The sequence below is a fragment of the Oncorhynchus gorbuscha genome, linkage group LG26 (genome assembly GCF_021184085.1).
Source record: "Oncorhynchus gorbuscha isolate QuinsamMale2020 ecotype Even-year linkage group LG26, OgorEven_v1.0, whole genome shotgun sequence".
Lineage (NCBI taxonomy): Eukaryota > Metazoa > Chordata > Actinopteri > Salmoniformes > Salmonidae > Oncorhynchus > Oncorhynchus gorbuscha.
In genome coordinates, this window is record NC_060198.1 from 2,668,770 (window position 1) to 2,694,477 (window position 25,708).

The 25,708-nt window shown below is 42.5% G+C and overlaps 1 protein-coding gene across 1 annotated transcript; it reads left to right on the plus strand.

Moving 5' to 3' along the window:
• Nucleotides 1-18,011: 18,011 nt before the first annotated feature.
• Nucleotides 18,012-24,999, plus strand: dusp5 (dual specificity phosphatase 5). The gene is made up of 4 exons (XM_046331610.1): nucleotides 18,012-18,498; nucleotides 19,484-19,647; nucleotides 20,775-20,994; nucleotides 24,132-24,999. The coding sequence occupies exons 1-4, from the start codon at nucleotides 18,135-18,137 to the stop codon at nucleotides 24,584-24,586; spliced, it is 1,203 nt and encodes a 400-aa protein (XP_046187566.1). The 5' UTR covers nucleotides 18,012-18,134; the 3' UTR covers nucleotides 24,587-24,999.
• Nucleotides 25,000-25,708: the final 709 nt, after the last annotated feature.

Consider the following 25,708-nt stretch of genomic DNA (forward strand, 5'->3'; position numbering starts at 1 on the left):
TCACCCTCCATCCAACCAGCCTACGTGTGTTTCAGCCTGAGAAGAGGATCTCACTAAAAAACTGCACCAGCTCAGTTCTGGTCAATTTGACCTAAAATGGGCATTGCCACTGAGGTCATCAACTTCCTCCTGATGATGGCAGCTGCTAATAAGTGTGTGTGTGTGTGTGTGTGTGTGTGTGTGTGTGTGTGTGTGTGTGTGTGTGTGTGTGTGTGTGTGTGTGTGTGTGTGTGTGTGTGTGTGTGTGTGTGTGTGTGTGTGTGTGTGTGTGTGTGTGTGTGTGTGTGTGTGTGTGTGTGTGTGTGTGTGTGTGTGTGTGTGTACTTGTTTGTGCATGCCTGCGTATGTACATGCGTGTATGTGTACTTGAGTGTGTGAATGGCTGGAAGGCCAGTGAGTCACCACGTAAAGCCCTGGCCTGGCCAAACAAGACGTTAATGAACCCGGCTGCCGAGGGCTGCTAACATACGCATCCCCACATTATATGGGATTGGCTGACCAAAGTTAATAGGAAGGTGGGCGGGTCATGGGGAGGATAGTGGGGAGACTATCAGTAACATTTCAACTAACTATCTACTAACCCTAAACTGAACCCTTATACTAACCCTAACCTTAACCATTATACTAACCCTAACCTTAACCATTATACTAACCCTAACCTTAACCATTATGCTAACCCTAACCTTAACCATTATACTAACCCTAACCTTAACCATTATACTAACCCTAACCTAACCATTATACTAACCTAAATTATACTAACCCTAACCTTAACCATTATACTAACCCTAACCTTAACCATTATACTAACCCTAACCTTAACCATTATACTAACCCTAACCTTAACCATTATACTAACCCTAACCTTAACCATTATACTAACCCTAACCGTAACCATTATACTAACCCTAAACTGAACCCTGATACTAACCCTAACCTTAACCATTATACTAACCCTAACCTTAACCATTATACTAACCCTAACCTTAACCATTATACTAACCCTAACCTTAACCATTATACTAACCCTAACCTTAACCATTATACTAACCCTAACCTTAACCATTATACTAACCCTAACCTTAACCATTATACTAACCCTAAACTGAACCACTGATACTAACCCTAACCTTAACCATTATACTAACCCTAACCTTAACCATTATACTAACCCTAACCTTAACCCTTATACTAACCCTAACCTTAACCATTATACTAACCCTAACCTTAACCCTTACCCTAACCTTAACACTTACCCTAACCTTAACCCTTACCCTAACCTTAACACTTATCCTAACCTTAACCCTTATACTAACCCTAATCTTAACCCTTACCCTAACCTTAACACTTATACTAACCCTCATCTTAACACTTACCCTAACCTTAACACTTGCCCTAACCTTAAACCTTACAATAACCTTAACCCTCACCCTAACCTTAACCCTTACAATAACCTTGACCCTTACCCTAAACTTAACCCTTACCTTAACCTTAACCGTTATACTAACCCTAAACTTAACCCTTACCCTAATCTTAACCCTTACCCTAAACTTAACACTTACCCTAATCTTAACCCTTACCCTAAACTTAACACTTACCCTAAACTTAACACTTACCCTAAACTTAACCCTTACCTTAACCTTAACCGTTATACTAACCCTAAACTTAACCCTTACCTTAACCTTAACCGTTATACTAACCCTAAACTTAACACTTACCCTAAACTTAACACTTACTCTAAACTTAACCCTTACCTTAACCTTAACCGTTATACTAACCCTAAACTTAACCCTTACCCTAATCTTAACCCTTACCCTTATCTTAACCCTTACCCTAAACTTAACCCTTACCCTAAACTTAACCCTTACCTTAACCTTAACCGTTATACTAACCCTAAACTTAACACTTACCCTAAACTTAACACTTACCCTAAACTTAACACTTACCCTAACCTTAACTCTTACCCTAACCTTAACCTCTTACACTAACCCTAAACTTAAACCTTACCCTAAACTTAACTCTTACCCTTATTCTAAACCTAACCGTAACCTTAGCAAGCAGTTGCTTATCAACAGATAGTTTGTTGATAGTATGACCAGAGCATCTACAAGGGAAAGTTCCAGACAATCCAAACAGTGTAAGTGTAACCGCCAAGTCAATTTCAAGCCAATGAGGGGTAAGAGAGCCATAATATTCAAGTCATGCAGGCAGAGTGTCCTCTTTGCTCTTGAAATTGGTTGATTCTTTAACCTTTTAGCAATGTGTAATGCTAATGCTAATAAAAATGTCTCTTGTAATATGCTCTTTTGCTAACCTGGGGTCTGTTGCAGTACTTTCCAAGGTAACACTCGACCCTACCCGTGTCTTCTGAGTGAAATAAGTCTAGCCCCTCTAATCAGCAGCCAGGGTACTTCTGAATGAAGAGGTTTTGATAACAAGGTTTGAACTGCAAAAGCAGCATTCAATTGCAAGACAAATAGGGCCTTTTAAGGTCAATGCTGTGAGATTTGCATATAGGAAAATACTTTTATATTGGATATATACATTTCCGACTCCATCACATCATACAGAAAACAAATGAGACATCTGTACATTCTAACACCATTCTTTAAGGGCAAAGTTCAGGCCCAGAAATGTTCCCAATCAGCTTTAGGAAAGGCCCTAATTATATGAATGAGAAATCGCTACTGTTTCTACACCTTTATTACTCATTAATGTCAGAGAAGGCAATAATCTTTACAGTAACAAAGGAACCAATCAGATGATATTCTCTGAATCAGTAGAGCACGTCGGCTAGAAACATCCGTGATTGCTCAGGGGAAATTGCAGAAGCTTTCTGTGGACTTCCTCCAGACAGACCTATTGTTACATATATGATTCGGGTTTTTCAGGTTTGAAATACAGTTTGAGGTGGTTGAGTTGGTTGAGTCATACCGTTTCGTTTTGATCATCTGTCATAAAAATAGCGGGTTGAACGAAAGGACAGCTCTGTTGTTCTCGGTCTGGGAGGCAGAAAGGATTTTATTGAACTGATGCTTTGAGTAACTGTAGAAACCTTGACAGCTGATCTGATTCCATGAAGTCAACTTATGCTTGTATTTGTACTACAGTTTTGGTGCATCCTTCAGCGAGCCAAAATGAGACTCACATAGCATTCTAATGGTGATTCAATGGTTCAGACTTCCACAGATTTACAATGTGCACTACTGCTCCATTGGTGTATTTTAGCTCAGGCTCTCTCTCCCAGCCCGTCTGACCCACATGTGTCTAACCCTGTCTGCTACCCTCCTACCCTGACGATTAATGGTATTGTCTCACAGATGATAGCGCACAGGCTTAGTGGTGTAAGGGTACACACACACATGCACATATACACACAACCTTGCACTCGCACACACAGTCGCACAAACAAACACACACACATATGCGTCCTCTGCCTCTGATTTGTCTCTGCCTCCCTGACAAATCCATGAGTCACCAACGAAACAGATTACAGATGTAAGATCTTAATTTGATCACTCTTTTGTGGCTGAGAATTTTGAGATACAAAAAGGCTTCTGCCGTTTCAAATATTCACTTTAAAATGTCAGAATTGATTTCCCATAACAAATAAATGTCCATTATTTATAATCCACATAACAATTCACATTTCCTGTGAATTATATGTGATCAGATAAAAAGCAAGACACTCTTATAATGGGATGTTTTCTGTTGTGATTTCTGCTACCATAGTTTCCATTATATGATGATTATGCTAGTAAAGCACCGGTAACTGAGAGGTTGAGACTAGAAAAGGAAAGACTGTCTGGGAGAGTTTTGGCCTGTTTGATTACTGCCTGCTTAGTAATGCATAGGGCTTTAGCTCAGCAGGCTAACAAAGTCTTGTGAAGTGCACGAAACCTGGATTTGAACCCAGAAGGTTATACTATAAGCAATCACGACCAACAAACGGCACCCATGGTAAAAATAGGGGTCCTGAAAATTCAGATTTCCATTATTTTATCCTCCTCATTATGATTCATAATTTAAAGAGGAGTTTACATAGCTACCTCTCTATCTCCTGAGGTTTAAAGAGGAGTTTAGATAACTACCTCTCTATCTCCTGAGGTTTAAAGAGGAGTTTAGATAACTACCTCTCTATCTCCTGAGGTTTAAAGAGGAGTTTAGATAACTACCTCTCTATCTCCTGAGGTTTAAAGAGGAGTTTAGATAACTACCTCTCTATCTCCTGAGGTTTAAAGAGGAGTTTAGATAACTACCTCTCTATCTCCTCCTGAGGTTTAAAGAGGCGTTTAGATAACCACCTCTCTATCTCCTCCTGAGGTTTAAAGAGGAGTTTAGATAACTACCTCTCTATCTCCTATAGGTTTAAAGAGGCGTTTAGATAACTACCTCTCTATCTCCTATAGGTTTAAAGAGGAGATTAGATAACTACCTCTCTATCTCCTCCTGAGGTTTAAAGAGGAGTTTAGATAACTATCTCTCTATCTCCTCCTGAGGTTTAAAGAGGCGTTTAGATAACCACCTCTCTATCTCCTCCTGAGGTTTAAAGAGGAGTTTAGATAACTACCTCTCTATCTCCTGAGGTTTAAAGAGGAGTTTAGATAACTACCTCTCTATCTCCTCCTGAGGTTTAAAGAGGAGTTTAGATAACTACAAAAGAGCAGAAGAAAACACAAAAACAAATATGGGGATGAGGTAGGTAGTTGGTTGGATGGGCTATTTACAGATGGGCTGTGTACAGCTGCAGCGATCAGTAAGCTGCTCTGACAGCCGATGCTTGAAGTTAGTGAGAGAGATATAAGTCTCCAACTTCAGTGATTTTGTTGGCCGGGCTTGGGGTCGCCAGGTGGAAAGCGTGGCCAGCCATAGAGAAATGCTATCGGTCTGGATGATATCAATGAGGGTGACCATGTTTACAGATTTGGGGTTGTACCTGGTAGGTTCCTTGATAATTTGTGTGAGATTGAGGGTATCTAGCTTAGATTGTGTTAAGCATATCCTAGTTTAGGTCACCAAACAGTACGAACTCTGATGATAGATGGGGGGCAATTATTTCACATATGGTGTCCAAGGCACAGCTGGGAGCTGAGGGGGGTCTATAACAAGCGGCAACAGTGAGAGACTTATTTCTGGAGATGGATTTTTAAAAGTAGAAGCTCAAATGTTTGAGCATAGACCTGGATAGTAGGACAGAACTCTGCAGGCTATCTCTATAGTAGATTGCAACTTCGATGCCTTGAAGCTATAGGATGTGTCACCTTCCTCCCTCCTCCACAACTGTCCCACCACAGCCCTCCCTCACATATTTCTCTCCCTACCCAATGGGGAAGAGGAAAAGACAGTCACACCCTCGCTTACGCACACACACACACACACACACACACACACACACACACACACACACACACACACACACACACACACACACACACACACACACACACACACACACACACACACACACACACACACACACACACACACACACACACACACACACACACACACACACACACACACACACACACACACACACACACATATACAAAGGGAAGTTAGATGGTGACTACAGACAGTATGAGTCACTCACTTTGGCTCCATCACCAGCCTCAAGAGACAACGTTAAAGGAAGGATGGTATAGAGAGAGAGAGAGAGAGAGAGAGAGAGAGAGAGAGAGAGAGAGAATGTCAAAACCCACAGCTGTCTGCCAACCCACCTGCCAACTCATCCCCTAGACAGCCAACTGTAGGCCTATGTCTCATTTAAAACTCCCACAGTGGCAGCTACATATAATTGTTCAAGACTTACTGTATGTGGTGTATAGCACTTTGATGATTGCATACTTCTTCACCCTCTGATAGTTACACGGCCTAACCATTGTGGTGGTGTCTTATGTAAATTGGAAACAGTGTTACTTCTGAGTCAGATTAGACAGAAGGTTTGTTGTGGTGGTTTCAGTAGAGGGGCATCAATTCCATTCTGTCTGTGTGACATCCTACTTCAGATAAATCCCCCCAAAACTCATTACTTCTGTCTGTAAGAATATCAAGTGTAATTTGACTTGACTGTTATAATTAAGCAATAAGGCCCGAGGAGGTGCTGTATATCTCTGCGTTGTGTCTTGCCTAAGAACAGCCCTTAGCTGTGGTATATTGGCCATATATCACAAACCCCAGAGGTGCCTTATTGCTATTATAAACTGGTTAACAACATAATTAGAGCAGTAAAAATACATGTTTTGTCATACCCGTGGTATACAGTCTAATTTCCCATGGCTTCCAGCCACTTAGCATTCAGGGCTCAAACCACCCAGTTTATAATGGAATTTTAAATATAGCATTGAAGCTACTGTACACCCCCCACAAAAACCTATCGATTAAAACACTAATGGAAACCCTTTACTGTTCTGGTTCCTCTTTAAAAGCAGAAAGGTCGAGAGAACACAAATATATGTTTCTATGACGTAGTGGCGGTACTGTAGGTGTTACCCAGATAGGATCTGTCTTTGTGTTTGTCTCATGCTATGTCAAGCATGCCACAAATGACAAATCCATTTCTCGGACACTCCAACACCTGCTCCTGATGACGATAGAGAGAGAGTGTGTGTGTGTGTGTTTGTGGGGGGGGGGGGGTCAGGAGAAACTCTTCCTATGACGTGGATGTGCTCCAACCCCCCACCTCCACCTCCCCTCCATCCCTCCCTCCCTGCTCTGGGTGAGTGGAGCTGTCTGTCTATGTGTGATTAGGGAGGTAGGAGTAGACCGGTGCAATCTGTGGTCCTGCTGCCTTTAATTCCGGCTGAGTGGATTTGGCTTTCTGCCTCCCACACAGGTGAAGAGAGGGAAGGGGAGGGAGGGAGGGGCAGAGCTGCAGGGATGGAAGAGGGGTAGAGGGAGTCAGAGAGAGCGATGGCAGGAGAAGAGAGAGGGATAAGGCAGTGGGAATGACACATCCATCCCTCCCTGACACAGGAAAGAGAGAGAGAGAGAGAGAGAGAGAGAGAGAGAGAGAGAGAGAGAGAGAGAGAGAGAGAGAGAGAGAGAGAGAGAGAGAGAGAGGGAGAGAGAGAGAGGGAGAGGGAGAGAGAGAGAGAGGAGAGGGAGAGGGAGAGAGGAGAGAGAGAGAGAGAGAGAGAGAGAGAGAGAGAGAGAGAGAGAGAGAGAGAGAGAGAGAGAGAGAGAAGAGAGGGAGATTATTTTGTTCCGATTCTTTAATAGAACTTCTTTACCTTTGTTGCATCTGTGGGGTTGGTGATCTCTGACATGGTTTCCCTCCACTGGACCCTGTGGTTCCTTCTAGCGTCGGCCATTTTGTATTAATAATAGCTTCTGTTGTTGTGAAGTCGTGTGGAAGGAGGGCTTAGATACAGGTAAAATCCCTTTCTTTACTTTCCTTATTTTCCCTAAGACGCTTACAGAGGTTCTTGCAGTCACCAAATTATTTATAGTTCATATTCAACCCTCTCCCCCTCTGTACACACTTTCACACATCACCCACAGTCGCATGGCACAACACAAATGTCCAATTGTTTCGTGGAATGTTTTTGAGCTGGTAAGGGAATGTACTTCCTCCAACAACAAAGGCGAGCTCGCCCTTCTTTCCAATCTTCAGGAAATGTTCCAGAAAAGTTGGTTGTTATTTTCGGCGGCTGACCGCTTTTCACACCAACGTTTCTGTGAGATGATGGACGTCACTAACTAAAGGAATAGGTCACAACAACAACAGCAAAATAAAGGATACTCTTGGTGCAAGTTGTGTGTTCTATTGAAAACATCTAGGATCAGAATGAAACATTCTCTCATCCTGTCAAACCTTTAAAAATCACTAGCCTACAGCAGACCCCTTTATTGCAATAGATGGCCCGACAGTATATGGGTCTGTATAATAACCAACGTCAGTATTTGAATGACTTTTTCACAATGTCACTCACTGCTTCCACTAAGTTTGCCCTCCATCCTTTCCTTGGTAGCTAACTGAAACCCAGTTCTTTCAGATACTGTCTCTATATTACGTATAGTCTTCCTCAATGCAGGCACGGATGACATTAATTGCACTGTGCTCTGAAGTTTATGAGCCTAGCTCTTCTGACTCATACTAGGGACTTGCAACTCAATTCATAATTCCTCCTTGATGTAGCATTAAAGGCCCACTCCGTTATTTGAAAAACAACAAAATGACAGCCCAATAAAGCTGAAAGATGGGGATAAAGAATTGAACCACCAGCCACTATAAAATTCATGGATGGAGCTATGGATGCAGGGGCTGACAGTCCATTATGATCCATAGGCTTGAGTGCCAAATGGCACCCTATTCCTTATGTAGTGCACTACTTTCTCCCAGGGCCCATAGTCAAAAGCAGTGCACTATATAGGGAATAGGATATCATTTAGGACATAGATCCAGTGTGACTTATACCATGGAGATTAAACCTATATTGATTTCCTCCTAGAAGCTGCATTGAGGACTTCAGTATGAGGCAAACTCAATCTCGGCTAGCGCCTCACCACTCTGCTCCATCCACTCACCAAGTCTATTTATCTGTCTGTTTCCTTTTGCTGTCAGACGACTTATATACTTCTGGGAGGTTGGGTGATGGGCGGGCAGATAGAGATGTGGGGGTTTAGAGGGGGGCGACTGACAAGCAACCCTAGTTGCTAGGGGGTGGGAAGGGGTGGAAGACATGCTTTCAGGGGGGGGTGTTTTACTCTGTAATCATAATGTTTAATACTTTGTATTCATGTACAGCATATATATATATACACAATATACACTGAGATATACACACACTTTGTAGAAAGAGGGCCTTAGCTCTGGAGGAGTAATATTGTTCTGTATATTGGAGAGGATATATTGTTCTGTATATTGGAGAGGATATATTGTTCTGTATATTGGAGAGGATGTATTGTTCTGTATATTGTAGAGGATATATTGTTCTGTATATTGGAGAGGATGTATTGTTCTGTATATTGGAGAGGATGTATTGTTCTGTATATTGGAGAGGATGTATTGTTCTGTATATTGGAGAGGATATATTGTTCTGTATATTGGAGAGGATATATTGTTCTGTATATTGGAGAGGATGTATTGTTCTGTATATTGGAGAGGATGTATTGTTCTGTATATTGTAGAGGATATATTGTTCTGTATATTGGAGAGGATGTATTGTTCTGTATATTGGAGAGGATATATTGTTCTGTATATTGGAGAGGATGCATTGTTCTGTATATTGGAGAGGATGTATTGTTCTGTATATTGGAGAGGATGTATTGTTCTGTATATTGGAGAGGATGTATTGTTCTGTATATTGGAGAGGAGTATTGGATGTATTGTTCTGTATATTGAGAGATGTATTGTTCTGTATATTGGAGAGGATATATTGTTCTGTATATTGGAGAGGATGTATATTGAGAGGATGTATTGTTCTGTATATTGGAGAGGATATATTGTTCTGTATATTGGAGAGGATGTATTGTTCTGTATATTGGAGAGGATGTATTGTTCTGTATATTGGAGAGGATGTATTGTTCTGTATATTGGAGAGGATGTATTGTTCTGTATATTGGAGAGGATGTATATTGTTCTGTATATTGGAGAGGATGTATTGTTCTGTATATTGGAGAGGATGTATTGTTCTGTATATTGGATGTATTGTTCTGATGTATTGTTCTGTATATTGGAGAGGATGTATTGTTCTGTATATTGGAGAGGATGTATTGTTCTGTATATTGGAGAGGATGTATTGTTCTGTATATTGGAGAGGATGTATTGTTCTGTATATTGGAGAGGATGTATTGTTCTGTATATTGGAGAGGATATATTGTTCTGTATATTGGAGAGGATGTATTGTTCTGTATATTGGAGAGGATATATTGTTCTGTATATTGGAGAGGATGTATTGTTCTGTATATTGGAGAGGATGTATTGTTCTGTATATTGGAGAGGATGTATTGTTCTGTATATTGGAGAGGATGTATTGTTCTTTATATTGGAGAGGATATATTGTTCTGTATATTGGAGAGGATGTATTGTTCTGTATATTGGAGAGGATGTATTGTTCTGTATATTGGAGAGGATATATTGTTATGTATATTGGAGAGGATATATTGTTCTGTATATTGGAGAGGATGTATTGTTCTGTATATTGGAGAGGATGTATTGTTCTGTATATTGGAGAGGATGTATTGTTCTGTATATTGGAGAGGATGTATTGTTCTGTATATTGGAGAGGATTGTTCTGTATTTTTCTGTATATTGGAGAGGATGTATTGTTCTGTGTATTGGAGAGGATATATTGTTCTGTATATTGGAGAGGATGTATTGTTCTGTGTATTGGAGAGGATGTATTGAGATGTGGCAGCAAGACAAAGGGTGATGGTTGAGACAGTTTCCAATGTCTGTCAAGTCTTTGTAGAATTCTCACAGCCCGGAGTGGTTTCCAAATTTCCCCTCAGTTTGCCCTGTAAAGTCTGAAATGGCACCCTATTCCATATATAGTGCACATCCCATAGTGCTCTTATTAAAAGTAGTGCACTATCTAGGGAATAGGATACCATTTAGAATGCAGCCTCTGACTAAAAGCGGAAATTGACAGAGATCTGACTAAGCACCAAAGTAGCAGTGTCAGTGATGCCTCTGTTGTGGTTATGGCACTAGTACACCACAAATATACACAACATAGTGTAGAGAACTACCAATGTATTTACTTTCTATTCTGATCAAAGAGGAAATAGGGGTAATTTAAGGTTACCATCGTTATTAACAGATGTCCTGGAGAGTTGAGTCTGCTGCACTACAAAAGGCAGAGACACAATTTTTTTTTAATTAGCTGATAATGTTGGCAGAAAATAAGAATGCATCGGCTGATAATGTTGGCAGAAAATAAGGATGCATCGGCTGATAATGTTGGCAGAAAATAAGAATGCATCGGCTGATAATGTTGACAGAAGATAATGATGCATCGGCTGATAATGTTGACAGAAAATAAGGATGCATCGGCTGATAATGTTGACAGAAGATAATGATGCATCGGCTGATAATATTGACAGAAAATAAGAATGCATCGGCTGATAATGTTGACAGAAGATAATGATGCATCGGCTGATAATGTTGGCAGAAAATAAGGATGCATCGGCTGATAATGTTGACAGAAAATAAGAATGCATCGGCTGATAATGTTGACAGAAGATAATGATGCATCGGCTGATAATGTTGACAGAAAATAAGGATGTATCGGCTGATAATGTTGACAGAAAATAAGGATGCATCGGCTGATAATGTTGACAGAAAATAAGGATGCATCGGCTGATAATGTTGACAGAAAATAAGAATGCATCGGCTGATAATGTTGACAGAAGATAATGATGCATCGGCTGATAATGTTGGCAGAAAATAAGGATGCATCGGCTGATAATGTTGACAGAAAATAAGAATGCATCGGCTGATAATGTTGACAGAAGATAATGATGCATCGGCTGATAATGTTGACAGAAAATAATGATGCATCGGCTGATAATGTTGACAGAAAATAAGGATGCATCGGCTGATAATGTTGGCAGAAAATAAGGATGCATCGGCTGATAATGTTGACAGAAGATAATGATGCATCGGCTGATAATGTTGACAGTAAATAATGATGCATCGGCTGATAATGTTGACAGACGATAATGATGCATCGGCTGATAATGTTGACAGATGATCTGTCGCCACCTAAGGCCCCTGCTATTTCTATTTTCACAGAGCAGACTTTCTCTCTGAGGTCTCTGAACAACAGAGGTGGATAAAGATGAGCTTTTCTTTTCTTCTTCTCCTCTATCCCACATCTCTCTCTCTCCCTCTCTAGTTGTCTCTCTCTCCTCTAACCCCCCTCTCTCTCTCTCTCTCTCTCTCTCCCTCTCTAGTTGTCTCTCTCTCCTCTATCCCCCAGCTCTCTCTCTCTCTCCTCTAACCTCCCCTCTCTCTCTCTCTCTCTCTAGTTGTCTCTCTCTCCTCTATCCCCCATCTCTCTCTCTCTCTCTCTCCCTCTCTAGTTGTCTCTCTCTCCTCTAACCCCCCCCCCCCTCTCTCTCTCTCTCTCTCTCCCTCTCTAGTTGTCTCTCTCTCCTCTATCCCCCAGCTCTCTCTCTCTCTCCTCTAACCTCCCCTCTCTCTCTCTCTCTCTCTAGTTGTCTCTCTCTCCCTCTCTAGATGTCTCTCTCTCCTCTATCTCTCTCTCTCTCTCTCTCTAGTTGTCTCTCTCTCCCTCTCTAGTTGTCTCTCTCTCCTCTGTGAGTGCCTCTTGTGACACAGGAGGAGCAGTGGGTGGAACCTAGGGTGAGTCAGTCAAGTCTCTGGAGTGTGTGTGTGTGTGTGTGTGTGTGTGTGTGTGTGTGTGTGTGTGTGTGTGTGTGTGTGTGTGTGTGTGTGTGTGTGTGCGTGCGTGCGTGCGTGCGTGCGTGTGTGTGTGTGTGTGTGTGTGTGTGTGTGTGTGTGTGTGTGTGTGTGTGTGTGTGCGTGCGTGTGTGTGTGTGTGTGTGTTCATCTGTTATGATATCTTGTATGTTCTTCTTTCATTTCCAGTTGGTTGTGCTATTCTGAGCCAGGGTCTTCACCCTGTAGTTACTCATAAGAGTGACTCCCTTTCTTGGGTAGCAAACCATCCCTTTATAAAGTATACAATGCTTCATTCCATGGTAGTATTATTATCAGAAATGTTAGTTATTGAGAAATTCCCACTATAAACATTGCATTATTAGCTCAGAAAGGGTCCGTTTGAACATATCGTACAACAGTCGACGTCTCCATACTAGTTACTGTAGTCGTAAAAAGGGCTCCTTATTAACCCACATTGTTGGTCACGGCCATCCCCTCTTAAAGAATGTATACAAACGTTCCATGGAACTACTACCAACATTCCTTAGAATAGCTATGGAACCCAGGAAGAATAGCTATTGTTAAAAGGCATCCAAATCAAGATAACGAGAAAATTACCGGAATTCCTTGGGACCACTACCAGACTGGGAAGAAATTCCTTGTTATGATTGCGAAATCCCCAACATCAGCAATACATGACCATTTTTGGAAGGATTCATTTGGAACACAAATTGTACAACAGTCAGTGTCTGTGTCCCAAATTGCACTCTGTTCATTTTATTGTAAGGTTGTATTATTAGACATGCATACACAAACAACAACAACATCACACCTGCCCAGACCCACCTGCTCACACACCCATCTCCAGCGCTCGCATCGCTCTCCGCCATATGGCCTCAAACTGAACCATTTAGTTTCTCTCTGTCACCTCACCTACTTTCAACATTTAGATAATAAAGCATTTGATCTTTCCATAGGGTTAACAACGGAGGATTAGTTGACTTCCTGTTTTTAAGTCTGCGTTTTTTCAAGATGATTGACAAGAAAGCTATCGTCCAACCCATCGGGTATCTCACTGCACCCTCATATACCATGTCTTGAAAAACGCATACAGACGCTGGCTTCGTCCCAAATGGCACCCTATTCCCTTTGGGCCCTGGTCAAAGGTAGTGCACATTAATGGGAATAGGGTGCTATTTGGGTTGAAGCCATTGTCTTCATAACTGGAGTTATTACATATAACATGACATGACATAGACTCACACTCCCTTTGTTCTCTCTTCGTTGTATGTCACTGCCCACTGTGCAAAAACTGGTTGAATCGACATTGTTTCCACATCAATTCTACCGAATCAACGTGGAAATCAAATGTAATCAATCAGTCATCAACGTGAGGGCATTTCATCTTTTTTTTACCCAACTTTTAACCTAAGTCTGATGAGATGGTGAAATGTTATGGTGATTTAACGTTGCATTTGAGTTGGTTGACAACAGTGGAGCTGAAGGAGGAAGAGCTTGTTGTAATGGCCGGAATAGTATCAATGGAACGGAGTCAAATGTGGTTTCCATGTGTTTGATACCGTTCCATTAATTCCATTCCAGACATTACAATGAGCCCTTCCTCCTATAGCGTCTCCCACCAGTAAATCAAAACTAGACGTTGAACTGATGTCTGTGCCCAGTGTGTGACCTTTAACCCCCACTGCTAAAGTATGTAACCAACATTCCTCTGAATTACTACCAGTACTCCTGGGAATGAGAAATTGAGTTATTGAGAGGAATTTAGGTGTTATGATTGTGACATGGACGGAATGGGTCAGAAATTGGGCCGGACATTTCTAATACATCCTCCCCCCCCTCAGGTCCCACGTTATTAGACAAATTACAGATGTAGGATCTTCATTTGAGCTAGTTTTCTACTGCAGGAAAATAATCATGCAGCAACAGGAAATGTGGATTATATTTCATGGACATTTTTTGTCGGTTTTGATACATTTTTCATTAGGGTAAATCAAGTCTGATATTTTAAAGTGGAAACTACAAACTTTAGTAGCCTTTTTAAACCTTGAATACACTAGAAGTTTTCAAATTAAAATCCTACATCTGTATGATTTTTTTTTACAAAGAAATCCCACACAGACAGCCCAAATGGACCAGCCCATCTGACCTTTGCCCAAACTACCCTATGACCAGTCGGCCCCTGGATTGTGAAATCCCCAACATCAGCAGCACATTACCATTTTGGGAACAATCCTTTAGAACACACATTGTCCAACAGTCAGCTGAGGTGAGTAATCGTGTGTTCTTATTGGGTGAAATGGTGTTTTGCCATAGGAATTTGATGGGTTGTCAGAGAACCAGGAAGCACCTGTGTGTTGCACAGGGACCTGTCTATGTGGCGGCCATTGTGTGGGAATCTTTTTATAAACCCCATGATGGGAGTATCTATAGTTCTTCTTGAAAGAGGAAGCTACTGGATGCGTAGGCTACGTACCACCACTGTGTATGTAAGTGTGTGAGCGTGCGTGCGTGTGTGTAAATGTATGTGTGTGTGCTATACTCTTTCAGGAAGTCACTCGTAGGCTACACATACTACCACTACAGAGAGAGAAGTGATTGTTTACTATCCTGTAAATAAATAAACATCCGTAGCTTGAACAAATTCAGAGGAAGAGAGACCATGTGAGATGAATGATTTGGTTACATATTGATTGAAATCTCAACCAAGTTACCCAGAAACCCAGTGTATTTTCATGGAATATTGTATGTCGGGACATTGACATGTCATTGAGCCTGTCTGGAGTGACAATGCTCCATGCAGGCATGCCTCATCAAACAAAGCCCAAGTGTCAGAGAAAACAAATACTATTTGCTCTGCTTCCCGTATGTCCTGACTTATGTGTTGTACATAAGTGGAGTATGTCCTGACATACTGTATGTGTTGTACATAAGTGAAGTATGTCCTGTGTTTTGTGTGTGTGTGTGTGTGTGTGTGTGTGTGTGTGTGTGTGTGTGTGTGTGTGTGTGTGTGTGTGTGTGTGTGTGTGTGTGTGTGTGTGTGTGTGTGTGTGTGTGTGTGTGTGTGTGTGTGTGTGTGTGTGTGTGTGTGCCAGGAGCTGCAGTATGTTTCCAGAAAAATGACAGCTAAAGGGACAATAAAGTATTCAATCAATGATTACCACTAGGCCTAAACGGTCCTTATCACTGTCAGACTGTCTGTAGCTTCAGTACAGTATATTTAGTGTATTAGTCATTCACAAAAGACCTCCCTGTAAGAAGGATTAAGGCCTTCACAGTCTGCAGACAACATCCTAAACATATTAGCTATAACACTGCACTGAGGCATGAATGAAACCAAGGCAATCCATATTAGCTACAGAACGTGCACTGAGGTGTGTGTGTGTGTGTGTGTGTGTGTGTGTGTGTGTGTGTGTGTGTGTGTGTGTGTGTGTGTGTGTGTGTGTGTGTGTGTGTGTGTGTGTGTGTGTGTGTGTGTGTGTGTGTGTGTGTGTGTGTGTGTGTGTGTGTGTGTGTGTGTCAAAGACAAGAGAAATGGATGGTGTGAGTGCTTCCCACTCCTCAGTAAGTGATGTCACGGCCCCAGATTAAGCAAATACTGCCTTACTGCCTGCTGTCTGTTCTGCTACTAATACTGCCTTACTGCCTGCTGTCTGTTCTGCTACTAATACTGCATTACTGCCTGCTGTCTGTTCTGCTACTAATACTGCCTGCTGTCTGGTCTGCTACTAATACTGCCTGCTGTCTGGTCTGCTACTAATACTGCCTTACTGCCTGCTGTCTGTTCTGCTACTAATACTGCATTACTGCCTGCTGTCTGTTCTGCTACTAATACTGCCTGCTGTCTGGTCTGCTACTAATACTGCCTGCTGTCTGGTCTGCTACTAATACTGCATTACTGCCTGCTGTCTGTTCTGCTACTAATACTGCATTACTGCCTGCTGTCTGTTCTGCTACTAATACTGCCTGCTGTCTGGTCTGCTACTAATACTGCATTACTGCCTGCTGTCTGTTCTGCTACTAATACTGCCTGCTGTCTGCTGTCTGGTCTGCGACTAATACTGCATTACTGCCTGCTGTCTGTTCTGCTACTAATACTGCATTACTGCCTGCTGTCTGTTCTGCTACTAATACTGCCTGCTGTCTGCTGTCTGGTCTGCGACTAATACTGCCTTACTGCCTGCAGTCTGTTCTGCTCTAAATACAGCCTTACTGCCTGCTGTCTGTTCTGCTACTAATTTCTGCCTTACTGCCTGCTGTCTGTTCTGCTACTAATACTGCCTGCTGTCTGCTGTCTGGTCTGCGACTAATACTGCCTTACTGCCTGCTGTCTGTTCTGCTACTAATTTCTGCCTTACTGCCTACTGTCTGTTCTGCTACTAATACTGCCTTACTGCCTGCTGTCTGTTCTGCTACTAATACTGCCTGCTGTCTGCTGTCTGGTCTGCGACTAATACTGCCTTACTGCCTGCTGTCTGTTCTGCTACTAATTTCTGCCTTACTGCCTACTGTCTGTTCTGCTACTAATACTGCCTTACTGCCTGCTGTCTGTTCTGCTACTAATACTGCCTGCTGTCTGTTCTGCTACTAATACTGCCTTTCCTTCCTGTCATCCTGGCACCATGGATCCCTGTTTCACTTACGTCAAGCTCACGTTTTGGACTAGCTAAGGAGCAGAGAAGATTGAAGTATTTTTCTCTCTCATTCTTTCTCTGTTTGTTTTTGTTTATCTCTCTCTCTCTCTCTCTCTCTCTCTCTCTCTCTCTCTCTCTCTCTCTCTCTCACACACACTGTCTCTGTGTGTGTCTGACAGAGAGAAAAATAGGCAGGCTACAAAGGAAGAGAGAGTAAAAGAGAGACTCTCACTGTCTTGCTTATCTTGTAGCAGTATTCACATCTATCCATTCCCATTCTAAGACACGTACACAATGGCATAGTCTATCTAACTGTTGTCTATAGCCTAACATACAGTATTGCATGAGTCCAGTAGCATGACATTTAAGCCCCATTAGCCCATAATGAGATTACAACCAGCAGATATTGCCTAAAACAGCCGGCTAAACATGGAATAACAGACTGAAGTTTACCTTGCTTTAGTCAATAGGCTACATAGTCCAATAGAGTCCTCTCTCTTTCTCTGACTATTCTGTCAATCATTGATTTAGTTTCCTGATTCATAGATCTATAGGCTATCAATGGGCTGGTGGTGGTGAGGTCAGGTGTATAGAGGATAGAAATCGAATCTAAATTATATTTATATTGTATAGAGCCAATAGTCTACCTTTACTCTATTGGGGCAGGGGGAATTGCAGATATTGTTAGTTCATGATAACACGGATAATATTCTGTCTACTCAAATATGAGAGGCATTTATAGTATTTCCTTGAAGAATGCTGTTGTTGTGGTTCCTAGAATGGGCCGTATCAACATGAGAACGAAACGTTTGTATAGCCATGAGTAATAGTTAAGTCAAACTGAGAGCATAAATTCACTTCCCCCCAGACAGAGCGGGGTTAGAACGGTTAGAACGTAGTCAATACTCCGGTGTGGGCAGGCACTCTTTTGATCATACTTGTCGGTGTCCATATATGGTTCGTGATGTCACGAGCCGGAGGTTCCGTCAATATAAAACCGATCCGACGGTATCCCCTTGGAGGAAATCGAAGTAACTACCAGGTTCACTAGGGCGCGTTCAGTTTACTCGTCTCTGGCGGCCCGTATACAGTAATTGCTTATAAAATAAGACACATTTTTAGAGGCAAACATGAAAGTCTCAAGCATAGATTGCCGTCGCCTCAAGAAGATTATCAGGAAGGAATGTGGAACCTCTCTCATTGTGGATTGTCGACCTTATTTTTCGTTCTCGAACTCTAATATCAAAGGCTCTGTCAATGCCAACCTGAACTCGGTTGTTGTCCGGAGATCCAGAGGAGGGCCGGTACCTCTTCAGTTTGTGATCCCGGATGAGAAAGCCCTGTTACGGCTGCGAGAGGGGAGCATATCGGCAGTGGTGGTTCTTGATGACCGAGCTCCTCACTGGCAGAAACTGAAAAAGGACAGTATCGCACAGATAGTGATTAATACACTCAATAATCTGGCGAATGGGACAAACATCTGTTTCCTAAAAGGTGAGAATTGTTACAAAATTCTGAAATCATTGGACTATAACTCTAAATCCATTATAAGTTTGTCTGGGTAACTTTTTCACAAAGTGTCCTGGGCTAATTCACTGTCTGAAGCCACTTGAACACAATGTTTATTATAACCGATTGGCTACGCTAATAAATTATGCTATTATAAAAGCTATATTTTGGAGATAATAACATGAAATGGTTGACATTCAATATGCCTTATAACATCCCCCCGTTTTGTCTAGAAAACTATGTGTGTGACCCATATCCCCATATCTTCAAATAAAAAATAAAAAAAACATTTTAAAGGCATTGGTATTGTTTCCCATGGACTGACCTATGCAAAGTCATTGTTTTATTTGACCGTGTTCTAGCAACACTCCCATTTGAGTAGTACACTTCTCAGGTCGAGCTCTCGGGGGAGATAAATGTGCGCGTCAAAGTGGTCCAGATGAGTCAGTGCGGGAAAGGCTTGTGAGAACTCGAGAACATCATGACTGGTTGTTCTGAGAATGTTCTGTGTGTGAATGTTCACAAGGAAAGCATACATTTTCTATCATTCGTTTCGAACATTTATACATACCTCTTCCTTTCGACTATGTGTCAGATCCATTCATTTAAAGTCTGTCAGATTGTCACCTTGTACTCATAGACCTAAATTGATTATTTGAATTGAAATGCAGATTAATTACGACGTTAGAATAAGGTTATATTTCGTTATAATCCATTATAAACACATATTTTTTCACGGCCTGGTATGAGGCCTAAATCTAGTTGGCAAATGCTAACATTCATGACGCAAAAATAAAAATTGTATCATTTTTTCAATGTTTTATTTAACCTTCATTTAACTAGGCAAGTCAGACAAAGCTGTCTTGGGTGTATAATTTCTTTAAAAAATCCCCCTGATGGAATACATTCAATTGTAGGCTATTGAATTTCAGTTTTAAAGGTATTTTGTTTTGTTCTGTGTATTTACCAGGGGGGTTTGAGAACTTCCAAGGCCAGTACCCTGAACTTTGCACTGAGGTCGTGAAGCCCGTCGGCGTCGACCAGAACAACGGAACCGAAACCGGGAAATGCAGGCCGAGTATCACCCTATTCTGTGAGAAACTGGGCTCCAACCTCAAACCAGATTACGATCAGGTATGGAAACGAAAACAACTTCCTTTTTTAGCCTGCTGCCTATTCTTTCAGGGTTGTTAGGTGGCTAGCCACTTCCCCTAGGTTGGGCTGGGGTTTAGGGTTGAGGCGGTGGCTGCAGGGTTTTAAACTGAGTGGAATATCCCTGTTAGATAAGAATGACTGTTCTGTACTGGTTTAGTCATACTGTCTTCTTGGCAATTCAAAATAGATTTATACAGCCGAATGTACTGTATGTTCAGAGATATTTGTGGACTTGATGGAGCACATTTGGTTTCATTCAAGGAAAGACATCAAATTTAAAAAAGCCTACTCAAAGGTACATATTGTCTAGCTGATCTTAAATGTACAGCTGTACATTCATAATGATAATATTTTGTCTATGGTGCCAGAAACATTTACTGACCAGAAACATTTACTGACCATTCTCAAAACAGTGGCCTTCAACATTCTCTCTGTCACACGCTTGATATTAGCTTTGACCTTCACTGCATCCCAGTCATCAAGAGAAGATGGCCACTAGTCAGAGACCCCCAGCTGACATCAGAAGTCCTTTTATAACCCTTTCATCCCTGACCTTTTACACCATCATGATATGCTAACACAATCTGTTTACGGTACAGAAAATGTACTATTGTGTATTGCACCGTACATACCTCTCAGTATCTCCATTGATGTATGTACTAAAGGTGTAGGATCTTAATTTGATCACTCTGTTGCAGAATAACTTTTTAGTGTGTTTGAGGTTTTAAAAAGGTTTCTGAAGTTTGAAATTTCCACTTTGAAATGTCAAACTTGATTTTCCCTTATGAAAAATGTATCAACCCCTACAAAAGTCCATTTATAATAATCCACATTTCCTGTTGCTGTGCAGGATTATTTTCCTGCTGTAGAAAACTGGCTCAAATTAAGATCCTACATCTGTATTTGATCTCTACCCCCTCCCCCTCCCCATTGTTGTGTCTTTAGGAAAACCCTGTGTTTCATGTACTGTATCTCTGCCACACTCTGTCTCTACCGCTCATGGATTTAATATCACCTTGTTGTGTCTCCCCTCTATCTTGGCTCACACACTGCGGTTCTTATGTCTAATATCTCCACCCCCTTTATTATCTACCCTCTCTCTTCAGGGCAAGCCGGTGGAGATCCTTCCTTTCCTGTACCTGGGCAGTGCATACCATGCCTCCAGGCAGGACTATCTGAGTGACCTTGGAGTCACAGCCCTGCTGAACGTCTCCAGGAGGGACACCAGGCCCTCCAAGGGCCTCTACGACTACAAGTGGATCCCAGTGGAGGACAACGTCACGGCAGATATCAGCTCACATTTCCAAGAGGCCTTCCAGTTCATTGGTGAGTGTTGTGGCCTGGACATTTTGTTCTCTCTTTTTTTCCTGCTCTCTTCTCCTTTTTTTCAGATTTATTCTCTTCTCTTTTCTTTTCTCCTTTCTTCTTCTCTCATGGAAAAAATAGGATTCCAAGTCCATTAACAGAGGGGATGGAGCAACTCAATTAAAATAGTTAATGGCTTCACCCAATCTGCCAATCTGAAAGGAGGACAGGCAACAACCTCTCACTAATCTGTTAGCCTCATCTGCCTGCCTTCCATTTCTCGCGCTCTCTCTCCTTTCACAAATCGCCAGGTTGGCTTCATTCAGAGAACAGATTCTGTGTTCTCCCTCCCTCCCCTACCACTCCCTCCCTACCCCTCCCTCCACCTCTCTTTCATCCTCCCCCATTTTAAGTTTAAAAAGAGATTCTCTGCAATGCCATCATTGCCTCCCGGCTCACAGTTAATCTCGGCTAGTGGCTTATTGCGGGTTATTACCGGGTGTGGTCAGTTCACTCAGTCAGTTTGTCAGTGTGACAAATGTTGTTACTAGCCCTACTCACTAATGGTGGGTGGAGGGTTTTTGAAGGAGGGAGGCTGTGTCCACAGACACAAAAGGTACACAAAGGTTGTTTAGTTATTGTTTATCTGGGTCAGGGCAAACCGTAGCGAAATGTTTCGCAACAGAAAATGAAAACAAGCATTTATTGGTCAACTTCAGGTAGTCATGCCCTCCCTGTTTCAGTTGTTTTTCTTCTGTTTGGTACCAAAGTAACTCGACTATGGTGCATGTGTTCAGAGACAGAGCCTTGAGGGAACAGAGAGTGAATGTGTGATAGAAAGAGGCTTGAAGTGTTGGATAATAGCGCTCACAAAGATGTTGAGCAGCCTGCACTTCTATTTATAAACGTAATATCCAGGCACAGCCGAGGACACGCTTGAATCTCATTCTCACCCACCATGGAGGCCTCACCTGACCTGTATCAATGGTGGAGGTGTTGCTGCTGTTCTTTGTTTTAAGCCCCCACATTTAAGCGTCTTTGCCTAAAGCCTGTAAGCATTACGTAAGACAAAGAGGTGTCCTTCTCAGCACAGGGCCGAATCTTAACAAGAGGATGTCTCCTTGAAAAAAAACATCTTCAATTCAAATCAAATCAAATCAAATTTATTTATATAGCCCTTCGTACATCAGCTGATATCTCAAAGTGCTGTACAGAAACCCAGCCTAAAACCCCAAACAGCAAACAATGCAGGTGTAAAAGCACGGTGGCTAGGAAAAACTCCCTAGAAAGGCCAAAACCTAGGAAGAAACCTAGAGAGGAACCGGGCTATGTGGGGTGGCCAGTCCTCTTCTGGCTGTGCCGGGTAGAGATTATAACAGAACATGACCAAGATGTTCAAATGTTCATAAATGACCAGCATGGTCAAATAATAATAAGGCAGAACAGTTGAAACTGGAGCAGCAGCACAGTCAGATGGACTGGGGACAGCAAGGAGCCATCATGTCAGGTAGTCCTGGGGCACGGTCCTAGGGCTCAGGTCAGTTGAAACTGGAGCAGGAGCATGGCCAGGTGGACTGGGGACAGCAAGGAGTCCTCATGTCAGGTAGTCCTGGGACATGGTCCTAGGGCCCAGGCCAGTTGAAACTGGAGCAGCAGCATGGCCAGGTGGACTGGGGACAGCAAGGAGTCATCATGTCAGGTAGTCCTGGGGCATGGTTCTAGGGCTCAGGTCCTCCGAGAGAGAGAAAGAAAGAGAGAATTAGAGAATTAGAGAACGCACACTTAGATTTACACAGGACACCGAATAGGACAGGAGAAGTACTCCAGATAAACAAACTGACCCTAGCCCCCCGACACATAAACTACTGCAGCATAAATACTGGAGGCTGAGACAGGAGGGGTCAGGAGACACTGTGGCCCCATCCGAGGACACCCCCGGACAGGGCCAAACAGGAAGGATATAACCCCACCCACTTTGCAGTAAATAAAATCCAACTGGATTTATCACATGCACCAAATATAATTGGTGTATACTGTACGGTGAAATGCTTGCTTACGAACCTTTCCCAACCACGCAGAGTTTGAAAAAGAATTATACAAAATTAAATAGTAACTAACACAAGAGAAATACAAATAAAATACACAAGAATGCAGCTATATACAGGGAGTGTTCAGATATTCACTCATTGCATCCAAATCTAAAACAATGGGCTTGTTTCTCTTTATGAAGAAGACTCATCCCTATTCCCAATTCCCCGAACCTCTGGATGAATTCAATGTGGTGGAGGTGGAATATTCTTCTGTCAACCAACCATTTAGCTGGAAATAGAGGATAACAACAGCAGTCAAGATCTTTAGGCACCCTATTCCCTATATAGTGCACTACATTTAACCAGAGCCATATGGGTCCCAGTCAAAGTAGTGCAATATGTAGAGAATAGGGTGCCATTAGCCAGAGGATGGGTCATTAAAACACCCACAGGCTCTCTAGCTGCCTCTCAGAAAGCCTCCCAGCACTCCAGATGGGAGCAGCTTAATGATTCATTCATTTGGTTTTCACAGGATCGGAGCTGTCAGAAACCATCGCTGGCTGTTCCCCCCTGTGGCTCATACGTGTGTGTGTCAGATAGTGTGGAGGAAGTGCATGTAATACTGAAGTAGAATAAGTTCCCTCCTCTCCCAGCCGTGGTGAACTTAGTATAGTACTGCTCAGCTCCCCCACAGGCACGTAGGAGAGAGAGAGACATGGTCTCGTGTGCAGCTGTGCAGGGTGAGTCAGTCAGCCCTGCCACAGTGTGTGTTTCTAATGGGATAGTGGTGACTGAGTGGCAGCAGGGCTCTTATAGGTTCTGTGTGGGCGAGAAGAGAGGAAGAACGAAGGGGTGGGGAGGCAGGTGATGATTAGACACTGAAGAACTGGATTCAATCTCTGCGTTCACAAACTAAAATAGCTTTGACAGCACTCGTTTCCTGTGAGAATTTAGCCAGAGTGGTTCTATTCTAGGGTGCAGTTATCCTATTCAATTCTTCTATATTTGAGTTACACAGTATAAGTGGCTACGTGGCCATACTCCATTTCTGACCAAATGTAGCAATGTATTATAGCTCATGCTTATCATGTCATTAATGTAAATGCTACCATTTTGTCTCCTCTCCAGATGGTGTGAAGCAGACAGGGGGTAGAGTTTTGGTGCACTGTGAGGCGGGCATCTCCCGCTCCCCGACCATCTGTCTGGCCTATATCATGAGTACCAAGCGGCTACAGCTCGAAGAGGCCTTCGACATCATCAAACAGCGCCGCTCCCTCATCTCGCCCAACTTCAGCTTCATGGGCCAGCTGCTGCAGTTCGAGTCTGAGGTCCTGTCTTCGACACCTATTACCGCGGCAACGACCCCCGAAACCGCCACCGAACCCGCCACACCCTGTTGCATTGGTAAAGAGACTGTCTCCTTCTTTGGGAGTTCGAAAGAGTGCACATTCAACAACAATAACTTTGACTTTGAACCTTCCACAGTTTTCGCCCCCCTCCCTAGCTCCTTCCTCACCCCCATGCCTCTTCAGACTCCTCCACTCCGCCATTTTAAATTGAGCCCTATAACTGCACTGCCTTAAGATGTGACTGTTTAGTAGGTCTCAGATTACTTGAAAAATAACAATAACAAAATACAAATAAAATGCTCTATTTGTCTGGTGCTGGCACAAGCCAGTAACGAAGTGGAATGACTGGCTATACAGAAACAAAGACTGATAGATATTGCGTTGATCGTCTATATGGAATTTTTCATTCAAGTTGAGAAAAGTCCCTGAAATTCAGACTACAGTCTTTGTTTGAACTTTGAACTTTGAGCGTGAAACCATAGACTACTGCAATACATGCCTTAGGTTGATAATGTGATGTTTTGCCTATTCACATGCCGCATCAAGGCATTTTAACCTAATTTATTTGATACATCTTGTCCGTCTGATTGTCTGTGTTTTTTCTAAATACAAATGTGGATGCCAATAAATGTTTCCACCAAAAAGTACCTTTGTGTTCATGTTCTCTTTTTCTCAAATATGAACCTCATAAGAATACAATTGTGATATAAATATGAGGCCCTATAAAGCCATGTTTTATATATATGACAGGGAAACATTGGAGGCTGGTGAGAGGAGTTATAGAAGGACAGGCTCATTGTAAAGGATATGGAAACCAGGTTTGACTCTGTTCCATTCCAGCCATTACAATGAGCCTGTCAAATCAAAGTTTATTTGTCATGTGTGCCAAATACAACAGGCGGGACGCAATGTATAGTCCGGGCAGCCATTTGATTAGCTGTTCAGCGGTCTTATGGCTTGGGGGTAAAAGCTGTCGAAGCCTTTTGGTACTGGACTTGGTGCTCGGATACCGTTTGCCATGCGGTAGCAGAGAAAACAGTCTGACTGGTGTGGCTGGAGTCTTTGACAATTTGTAGGGCCTTCCTCTGACACCGCCTGGTATAGAGGTCCTGGATGGCAGGCAACTTAGCCCCAGTGATGTACTGGGCCTTTTCCTGTAGTCCACAATCACCTCCTTTGTCTTGATTACGTTGAGGGATAGGTTGTTATTCTGGCACCACCCGACCAGAACTCTGACCTCCTCCCTATAGGCTGTCTTGTCGTTGTCAGTGATCAGGCCTACCACTGTTGTGTCATCTGCAAACTTAATAATGGTGTTGGAGTCATGCCTGGCCATGCAGATGTGGGTGAACAGGG